This window comes from Carassius gibelio, chromosome B4, assembly GCF_023724105.1.
Source record: "Carassius gibelio isolate Cgi1373 ecotype wild population from Czech Republic chromosome B4, carGib1.2-hapl.c, whole genome shotgun sequence".
Taxonomy (NCBI): domain Eukaryota; kingdom Metazoa; phylum Chordata; class Actinopteri; order Cypriniformes; family Cyprinidae; genus Carassius; species Carassius gibelio.
Window position 1 is genome coordinate 14383405 of NC_068399.1, and position 11189 is coordinate 14394593.

The 11189-nt window shown below is 36.9% G+C and overlaps 1 protein-coding gene across 2 annotated transcripts; it reads left to right on the forward strand.

Moving 5' to 3' along the window:
* Nucleotides 1-5324: 5324 nt before the first annotated feature.
* Nucleotides 5325-7727, forward strand: LOC127956972 (40S ribosomal protein S16). 2 transcript variants are annotated; one of them, XM_052555304.1, is made up of 6 exons: nucleotides 5325-5432; nucleotides 5522-5573; nucleotides 6142-6243; nucleotides 7184-7280; nucleotides 7405-7452; nucleotides 7536-7727. In XM_052555304.1, exons 2-6 carry the CDS (start codon nucleotides 5526-5528, stop codon nucleotides 7679-7681), a joined length of 441 nt encoding a protein of 146 aa, XP_052411264.1. In that variant the 5' UTR covers nucleotides 5325-5432; nucleotides 5522-5525; the 3' UTR covers nucleotides 7682-7727. The 2 variants fall into 2 exon arrangements, with proteins under 2 accessions (XP_052411264.1, XP_052411265.1); XM_052555305.1 differs by having other exon boundaries at nucleotides 5409-5441.
* The last annotated feature ends 3462 nt before the right edge of the window (nucleotides 7728-11189 follow it).

The window sequence follows — 11189 nt, forward strand, 5'->3', positions numbered from 1 at the left end:
CATATTAATCATGAAAGATTTACCAAAATGCTTTTTAAAATAGATTTACATGGACTACAGAAAATCACATCACATACACCTATACGTCAGCTTTCTAAAAATATTTAATGTTGGCCACTAATGTACACATCTATTCTGCATGCAAAGATAGAGTGACGAGGTGTGTGATATGGCACCATGAAACCCTACACTTAGCGAAATCTGATCACAAGTATTCACAGGAGACATATTTGAGACACATGTTACTACTAGGTGTAAACAGTGATGTGTCTCGGCTGACCACTTGTGATTGGATGACCCAAGACAGTATACAATTTAAAGAGGTCCTATGTGCTACTATACACCTCAAGGCTGACAAAACAGAGAAAGAAAATGGTTTGACATTATAGAGATGACATCAGCATATCCACACTTCATTCCGTTGTTATGAGAATGTACACCACCAGACCCTGATTAGCATTAGCAAGTAGCAAATCGTGTTCTTTAATGTTTTGATCTAAACTAAAGGGAAGGCTGTGAGCTTGAATGTATGCATTTGTAGTGTGCTTTAAATCTTAGGATTTTTGTCAAACAAACTGCACTTGCAGATAATATATTAGCCTACTTGAAATAAAAAGCCACTTAACGAGAGCACATTTTCATGATTGTGTTTCCAAGCACACCTAAAAAAGCACTTTTTTTTTCAAATTAAAAGTTTTACTGTAAAGTACACTGATACATTAAAGTACAATATTTATTGAAATATTGAGCATAGGCTAATGTATATTAATACGTTCCCATCCCCTTATCTTTAAATCTTTAGCTGATGTCTATCCCCATATCTGACCATACTGGGCAAAAGTTGCTAGACTTTAGGTCTCAGTTGTTTTTTTTCTTTTGTTAAGTGTGGCATTGTATGTCTGTTTAGACGTTGCATTAGACCTCACTGAGATGTGTGTGTTTAGATAATTCAGCCTCCCATCCCAAGGGAACTGAATCATATGCCCTGTGAACTCAGGCTGAAGATCAGGTGTCGGTTGTGGGTTTTGTAGAGGAGCTAACCCTCACCTTTCAACCCGTGACATCTCACCTGCCCTGACCTGCTTCAAACACCTTCCAAGGCCACGTTCACTCATATACATATACTAACTCTGACCCTCTGAAAGCATGAAAGGTTACAGAATAAGAATAAAACAAAATAAATTTGATTTTTACACTTTATGAAGGAAATGGAAAAGTGTTTTCCAATGCAAAAGTTTCTGCCAGGCTCTTCGTTTCTATGTCTGTACCTTTGTACTGGGTAGCCCTTCTCCTACCCAGTACAATCCACTCCAAGTAACTCAATATATCCTGATCAGCTTAGATAGTGTGGAGCCTTGCAGCCAAATTTAATGAGAGGAAAGAGATTTTACAGAACGTGTGAGAAACAGTGTGCTGTTTTTAAAGAGTAAAGGTCCAGCAGGGTTTTTTTAGTGGGACTAATTCCCTTTTAGTTCAAGTCTGGGCTACATGCATAGAGAATGAGTCAATGCTGGCCACAGCGAGCAGGACTAACTCACACTGGTTCAAAAACTCGATCTCAATGTCTGACTTCATGAAAGAAAAGACAAATCTGTATGTTTTGGCACTGTGTATTTCATAGTTATGCTCTCTTTTTCCAGCCTTATCTCTTTCCACCATTAAACAAATAAAACTCAATGCTCAAACTCAAAAGAATCCTTGATTCAGAAATGTGGAACTAATACCAAATATACAGTTGTACCAGAAAATGCTGAGAATCAAAATAACACACAATTGAATACACTACAATTATCAATTTGCTTTAAAAAAAGCCCAAATAATATTCTTATTTGATCAATTTAGGACTGATTCCAAATTAGAAGATCCTGGCTTAAACCACATTAGATAGTCTCTCAGACTAGCCAGTTAAGCTAGTCTGTTTTGTGGGTTAAGTTTTTGGGCACTCCAGCCGATGACCATCTAGTTAGTCAGTTAAACATCTTGAGAAAAGCTGGAAGACCATTCCTAAACCAGATAAGACCAGCAAATCACCTTTTCCAGAAGGGATTCCATTAGCACCCATTAACATTCCTTTAGTAGTCCATGTAATTTTATCAAAAACCAACACAAGGACATCTACATGTGGCAATTCTTCCAGCATTGCACCACCGGCCCAACTCCTCCTCCATTTCTCAGATTTCTATCAAATAACTTCAATTCATGTATTCCAGGGATGAAACTTAGAGCCCAAATCATCTCTAGTGCTTGAGTTTGTCTCATAGCCAAAACTCTTCATCAAGCATCATTTTCCTATAACTTGAAAATGTGAACTTGTGAAAGAGTGTCTTGATCTACTGGTATGGATACTGCAGAGTGAAGCACCAGAACAAAAGGGGTTTGAATACAAATGGTGGCTGTTTTGAATGAGCTTCATAGATCTCCGAGAGGAACTAACCTACTAAAGCAATCACCATCAAGAGGAACGATCAAATCAGACTTTACAATGGCACACTTCAGTGATCAAAAGAGGTGTTATTAACAAGCACCATAATGAGCAAACCAGACCTGCATTTTATAGCAAATATATGTATGATATGAACAAGCTAAATATGATCCAGGCTGCAAGTTAGTCCATAATATACTCTGACCAAGCAAGATTTTACACATGAGCTTTGAAATGAAACCATATTCGCCACATTCACAACTTGAAGTGCCAAAGTTGTGATGATGACACATCTGTTGAGAGTGTTATAGCAAAAGAGGGAGTGAAAAGAAGACCCTGTGTGAGTGTTTGTGTGCTGGATAGTGACAGGCTGGTATAAAAGTGCTTTGGCAGGAGTCCTCATTATCTCATCGCAAAACAAACAGCAGCGTGTCGCCCAAGTGAGCTCCATTTCCCGCACAATAGACCCAACATCTGCCTGACTACTGCTACTGTTCAGCTAGCCCTCTTGCACACACTTTCCTCTCCACTAATTAACACCCTTTGCTTATTGTTACACATCTCACAAACACACCTCAGCAGAAACAGGGCAAAAGGTACCATGAGTAAGTGTGAAATGCAAATCACACAACCCTCTTCAAAGCAGCGTTGCTAACAGAGGGCATTAAGAAGGAGGGAGAAAGATGGCATGACAAAATGCATCCTGACTCTGCACCTTTGGTGTTTGAGTAACTGGCGGTTGGAGAGCTAAAGAAAGGTGTGAAAGTAGGAAGACGCGGTGTAGGAGATGGTCAGCGTCTCAGAGTCAGGTCACTGTTACAGATGAAACTGGTGTTTGGTGTGTACGGATCAGTGAAGCTGCCGGTTGAGCACCCGAAAAACATCCATTTCTCAGTCTGAAGACTCTGATGTCTTCTTGTTTTGTTGTTGCATTCTGGGCCTTCTAACTATCAGTCTCTCTGACTGATAGTTAGATCCACTCTGCTTTGGTTTGTCAAGGCAGTAGTGCACTCTCACACACACAGAGAACAGCTTTCATATCTCGAAAGAAAAGAAAGAAAACAGTAGATTGATGAGTTACTGGAGAAAGTGGTTTATAAGCATGAGACAATCAAGTTTCTCTAACAATGGCATTTTACCTTAACAGAAAAAGATCATATTCATAAGTAAATGAATAAAATTCTCATATGAAGGCATAGTTTCAACTTAAAAGGCTCATTTTGTTGAAAATTACTATATATATATATATATATATATATATATATATATATATATATATGTGTGTGTGTGTGTGTGTGTGTGTGTGTGTGTGTGTGTGTGTGTGTGTGTGTGTGTATGTATATATGGGGTTCTAGAGACCACAGGTATGTGAAAAAATAATCAGAGTACATTTGAGATCAACCTCTTCTTTTCTTAAAATTCTTCAAAAATCCAGTAGCATAATGAAGATGTATCCATCTGGTTTACACAGTTAACACTTTTTCAAAAAATTATATTTCACTTGTAACAAAGTGCACTTTAACATAATTTTAAAAAGAGTATTTATTACAGAAATAATACACTTTTAAAGAATACACTCAATTTTGAACTGAATGTAATGTTTACAGACACTAAATTGCATGTTATTTGCAACTGAAAAGTCAAATTCTTTTTTAATTAAATTAAATGTATATTAAATCCAGGTAACTTAAGAGTGCTTTTTCTAACCTTAGGACTTAAGTACAACTGTATATGTAATTTTATAATTACTTCTATTGTCTTATCAATTTAAAGTGTTTACTGCCGAATGTAATGAGAATTATTTATGATAATCTCAAATACTTTAATATCATTTTTAATTTACACTTGTATATCATGTATTTTATGAACACAATCCACTTTTTTTGTAAGAATGTTGCAATTAAGAACATCTAAAATATATTAACTCAATACATCATATTTCATTATTTAATTATTGGTTATTAATAACTATTATTAGTTATTAACAACTTAATAGCATGCTACAGTTACAACTGCAAACAAGTTATGTTTTCCAACACATCAAAAGCATGGCAAACAATTACTGAAAAAATTATTTAAAATGTACTGTAAAGTAATTTTGTTGTTGTTGTTCTTTCTTTTTGAAAAGTGTACTAAAGTGTTAAGAATTGATCATGAAAGTGTACACTCTACTACTTTTGTGTTTTTTATTTAATATTTTATCTGCAAGTTCATTATTTTATAATTTTACTTAAACAGTATTTAAAGAACACTACAAGTACGCACTGAATACAATAAAGTGCACTACTTTTTCACAAGTGTGAATCCATATTAATTATGCTGCTACTGTTTAAGTTTAAGGGAAACTTACTGAAGAGCTTCTTAACACTACTGAGTAAATTAAATTAGAGAGGCTATTAACCGTTGGGCTATCAAACAGAATAAAGGGTTATGGGTACTTTTATAATGCTTTTAAATTGTTCCTTAACTTAAATGATCAAAACTCATCAAATATATGACCTAAGTTTGACAGACCTCTAATGATGCTGCTGAATCGAAGGACTCTTGTAACAGAGCGCCACCTTGTGATGAGGATCATAATTTTGCATGTGGAATAAAAAAAACCTTGTATCACATCAAAAGTGGTCTTTTTTAACAGATTTTAACACTGATTTTAGAAATGATTAAATCTTTCTTTTTTGACATCTATTTTAACCCATCTATTGGAATTTCAGCGAATAGACAAACTATGCTGGCTTCGAAACGGGAAGGATCATAATTGTGTTGCGAATAAAATCTCTAAATCCTAGTTGATTTATAAACATACTCAAATAGTCGTTGTTTGTAATATTGTGAAGTGTTAAGAATGCATTTTCCATAGACAGTAAAAGAGGCATTTTCACACGAATCTTTAGCAGCTTGAACTGTCGTAAAGACTCTCTCGCGGATCATGTGTTTACGACAGCGCCCCTGCTTCTGCGCTCGGGAAACCCTATTGCGGCCTCTCCGAACAGCGCTCGCGCTCCGAAAGGTTCGTCAGGCAAGCGCTTCTCAATAATATGCTCATTTAAAGATCATTTTTGCTTCCATTAAACAATTATTGTTCGGTTTTTATTCCAGAATCATGCCAGCTAAAGGTCCCCTACAGTCTGTCCAGGTGTTTGGACGTAAAGTGAGTATTGGCGGCTGTATATTTCTCATGTGCTCTCGGTGATAGCCGGCGATGCTAACAGATGAATGCAGTTAACTATACAATTACTGCTGTGCCAAAGTTTTATGTAGTGATTGTTATAAACGCAACAGTAAGATGCCCTAAACAACTACGTGTGCTTTAACCTACGCAAAATGTACAATAAGCCAGTGTTTGGTTGAGGTTAACTGAGTGATGAACACTGTTGGTAATAGCTGTTCCTGACACGTGGGACAGTACTATACTTATATGTACTGCTTAAATTAATGCAAAACGGCAGCTTTTTTCATTTGATTTCTGATCAAAGTTCCCCATCCTGGTCATGGATAACTCCGTATTGCACATTTTGGGTCTCCATTATATGATTCAGCTCTGTCTTGGATAATGTTTTCCAGTAACACGATTGAAGGCTATCATTATATAGTTAACGTTAGCGAGCAATTTAATTTTGTCAGTTTCCTATGTAAGTTAGCTTAAGCTGTGTATCAGCACAATATCAAATATCATTTCTGGAGATGCGCTAGCTGATCTGTGTTCCCTCATTCAACAGAAAACAGCCACTGCTGTCGCCCACTGCAAGAGGGGAAATGGCCTGATTAAAGTCAACGGAAGACCTCTTGAGATGATCGAGCCGGCCACTCTGCAGTACAAGGTACATTTATTACAGAAAATACACATTCCTTAAGATCTCTTGTTGAGTAGACACTGTGATTCGGAAGTGTAGTTCAAACGCTGTATTTCAGATTGACTGTTAATGTAGATTATTATTCTTCTGTGGAAAGCATTAAAAAATTTTGTTTAAATCATATTGCTTTTTTCAGTATAATAAAATGAATGAAGCCTAGTGCTTTCAGGTTTCATTTAGACAAAAAATATATGGTAGCTTTCTGTAAGACAAACGAAAAGCTTAACATCCTCCAGAGCACTTGTTATGTTCATTACAGGAATGGAATCTAGACACTTATTTTTTTGTATTTTTTATTGATTCTTTTCATGATAATTTATGAATCAAACCAGTCTAATTCTCAAATTCTATGATTTAATCTGGTGGCAAAGTTAAACGACACAGTGGAGGGCAAATTTATCAGTGAATAACTTTAATAAAATGTAACTTGAGTATAATTTGTCCTGTTTGTCAGACGTCAAAAGACTTTGAATATAGTGCATAAGTTGCATGGACCTCTGTAAAATTGTGTGGTGGTTTCGTTTCCTTTTTGGAGCAATTAGAGAATGACATTTAGTAATTATAATTTGTGCTCTGCTGAAGAAAGTCATATCACAGGCACAAGGATGAGGAAAGGTTGACTTTTGTGAACTGCTCTTATAAAAGTCACATTGAAACCAAAATAGACCATTCAAATTTTTCCTGATTTGTATTGTAAAAACATCTCTTCGGTGGTGACATGCACCAGATCCAATCAGGTCCTTGTGGATAAAAGGATGTAGACCACACAACAGTGAAAGTTGTCAATCACAGTTTCTGTTCCATGCTTGATATTGTGTGTACCTGATCCATCAGGATGGACTCCTTCAGCTGCATGTGAGATTTTCTTCATACGTCTACTACAAGAATATGGTTTTGTTTCCTTTAGCTGCTGGAGCCTCTTCTGCTGTTGGGCAAGGAGCGCTTTGCTGGTGTTGACATCAGAGTTCGCGTGAAGGGTGGTGGACATGTCGCACAGGTTTACGGTTCGTAACAGACACGTATAAGCCATTTGCTTTTGCTATCATAAGTCATTGTATGTAATGATTAGTAAACAATACCACAGTGTATGAATACTTCTAACGTGAAGCTGTTTTATTCTTTTTGCAGCCATCCGCCAGGCCATCTCTAAAGCCCTGGTTGCCTATTATCAGAAATGTAAGTGTTGATTATTGTGGTTATGATGCTAAAGACGTGTGTAAGCAACTGCAATCATTTCCCCATTTTTTTGTTTTTCCCAGATGTGGATGAGGCCTCCAAGAAAGAGATCAAGGATATCTTGATTCAGTACGATAGGACCCTGCTGGTCGCTGATCCCCGCCGCTGCGAGTCCAAGAAGTTTGGTGGACCTGGAGCTCGCGCCCGCTACCAGAAGTCCTACCGTTAAAATCTCTCTGTATATTTTCCATGTAATAAATCTGAGGGGGAAAATATTCTGTGGTCTTGAGTTGTGATGTGTTCTCTGTTCAGCACCGTACTGGTTTTAATTTCAGTAGGATTTCAAACGGGTTTACAAGGTGTTGTATAATGTAGAAACCATTGCGTTTGTTGTGGACATACCAGCGTCACTCAATCTAGTCATATAACTTAGACTTGTTTGAAATGAGAGGGAAAAGCTGCAGGAAATACAGGTACTGGTCAAGTCTTAGACTGTCTGTAATTGTATGCTAGTTTACAATTAACTTGACTGGCTGATTTGTGTTTTCATGGATTAATTATAATGAAATTCTGATAGTAAAACTGAATGGAAGAACTGTCCTGCTTGTATGCTGTGACAGGTCAGGGATTTGAACTATATAATGCAACATAACATCTCAGCATGTTATTAATTCATATGCTTAATACTGAACCACATATTAGCATACTATTACTGCCATAGAAAGGATCAATGATATAGAATGGAAAATATTTCATAAGGTGTTATGGGGTTCAATAACTGGTAGAGCGCCTAATGGACAAACTTTAAATATGTTTTTTAAGAGAATTCATTCCCAACATTTTTCAACTCGAGGCCCACACAACCAAATACATATGTTTGCGAGGTCCACTGCACAAAAAGTAACTGACCCCGCTATTGTTGGGTTAATAACTTGGTACTCGGTAGCTAGATTGTTAGCTGTCTTTATTGAATGAACAGTCAATAACTGTTAGGCTGGCAATGCATGGCACAGCTGCTTTTGTTCTGTAGCATACGAAGCAAAAAGATAAATTGGTGGTTTATTCTTAAACCAATCAGCAAGCTCGAATAGTGGAAGTATAGTTACAATCTAATATTTAAACAATTAAATTTTTTTTCTTATTTAATTATATATATGAAATTATGTTGTTATGACTTTAGACATTTTTACATATATGAGCAATATTATTTCTTTAAATAATAATATGTGTATTGAAAATAGTGTATCGACTCAGTGTGATATGTGAACAGCTCCGGTCAAGACTGCTAAGCCCTGAAGAGAGTTGTGTGCTTAGCTGAGTGCATCTCCGGGTCTGTAGGACATCTACCTCAAACGCTGCAAAAGCAGAGCTGTTAAAATCATCAAGGAATCCATTCACCCCAGTAACCATCTTTTCACGTTGCTGCTATCTGGTAAGCACTTCCGTAGCTCTTCATATCTCCACTTGATATTCACTTTATCAGTAAGATATTCATCATTCACTACCTCACATTGACATACTGAAAGTGTCAACCTGTTTGCACATTTGCCTCTTGTACATCCCTGGCTATCTTGATATTTAAGAATACAGTGTACTTTCATGCACATTATTTTCCAATCTATATTTAATTATACAGTAGACATTTTTTTTTGTTCTAATATTTATAAATCTAACCTCTAATATTTTATTGTTTATTTTTATTTCATTCTTTCATAGCTATATTAATTTATATTTTCATCTGTGTTGTATTCTCTAATAATTGCACTGTCCGTGGAGCGGACCTGACTCACCTTTCACTGCTGGTTATATATGGTCTATATAATTGTGTATGTGACGAATAAAAATCTTGAATCTTGAATAGTAATTGGCGGCCCACCTGCAATACCATCGCGATAGGCCCACAGGTTGAAAACAGAGGTTCCCAAAGCAGCGCCAGCTACTGGTGAAGGACACGACATCAAAATAGGTTTTTAGTGTCTAACACAAGAGGGCAGAAATTTACCTTTTGAACTATGTAGTATACTGTTGCAAGCAACTTTGAATTTATAATGTGGTTGTTAAACAGTAACATGGAAATGTTTAATTCAGAAATATATGTTAGAAATGATTGCTTTTGCTGTATATTTTAAATACTCCATACTGACAAAAAAGGGTCTCTTGTTTCTCATCTTCCTCTTGACAATACTCCATGGATTCTCTGGGGGTTCAGGTCTGGTGAGTTTGCTGGCCAGTCAAGCACACCAACACCATGGTCATTTAACCAACTTATGGTGCTTTTGGCAGTGTGGGCAGTTGCCAGATTCTGCTGAAAAATGAAATCAGCATCTTTTAAAAGCTGATCAGCAGAAGGAAGCATGAAGTGTTCCAAAATTTCTTGGTAAATGGGTGCAGTGACTTTGTTTTTCAAAAAACACAATGGACCAACACCAGCAGATGACATTGCATCCCAAATCATCACAGACTGTGCAAACTTAACACTGGACTTCAAGCAACTTGGATTATGAGCTTCTTCACCCTTCCTCCTGACTCTAGGATCTTGGTTTTCAAATGAATTACAAAACTTGCTATCATCTGAAAAGAGGACTTTGGACCAATGGCAACAGTCCATTAATTCTTCTCCTTAACCCAGGTAAGATGCCTCTAATGCTGTCTGTGGTTTCAGTAGTGGCTTAACAAGAGGAATACGACAACTGTAGCCAAATTCCTTGACGCGTCTGTGTGTGGTGGCTCTTGAAGTTCACTCAAATTCTTGAATCGATTTTGCTTTAGGCTGTGGTTCTCTTGATTGGTTGTGCATGTTTTTCTTCCACACTTTTTCATTCCACTCAACTTTCTGTTAACATGCTTGGATACAGCACTCTGTGAACAGACAGCTTATTGGCAATTCATTTTTGTGACTTACACTCCTTGTAAAGGGTGTCAATGACTGTCAGAGACCATTTTGAAGGCTCAGGAAACCTTTGCAGGTGTTTTGAGTTGATTAGCTGATTGGCATGTCACCGTATTCTAATTTGTTTGGATCTTGAATTGGTGGGTTTTTGTTAAATGTGAGCCAAATCATCACAATTAAAATAACCAAAGAATTAAACTACTTCAGTCTGTGTGCATTGAATTTATTTTAATACATAAGTTTTACAATTTGAGTTGAATTACTGAAATAAATTACATTTTCCTCGACATTCTAATTTATTCAGAAGCACCAGTATGTTGAAGCCTGTGCGCTGGTGAAAAGTAGATAGTTTAGATCAACCAAAGTCATAGGCTTCTGATGATGACTGGTGTCTAAAATTTCCTGAAAGACAGGCAAAACATTAGTGTGATTACAAGGGAGGAAACGTAACACTAAATACATCCAGATTAAAGAAGCATGCATACTTGTTTTGTTGGTTTTAATCCTTACAATTCATCCTCAGAGTGATTCAGCAGTTGATCTGTTGTGTGCCTCTCAGATTCTGGGTGAGGGAAGACGGCGAGAGCTAATGAAATAAGAGCTGGCTTGCACTGCTCAGATCTGCTTCACTTAGAGTAAATGGCTGGTATTGAACCATTACTGGCAGTCGGATCACCAAGTGGACGCAGATGGTGAAGACACCATATCCCAGCTCTTATCTAACATTTGCATCCTGCTACTTTGCCTGGGGATGCTGCTTGCATTCCAATACAGACTGAATCATGTAGATGAAATGTGTTGTAAGGAAGATATTAATGGGATACAGAAAATACAGTGAGAAAATGCT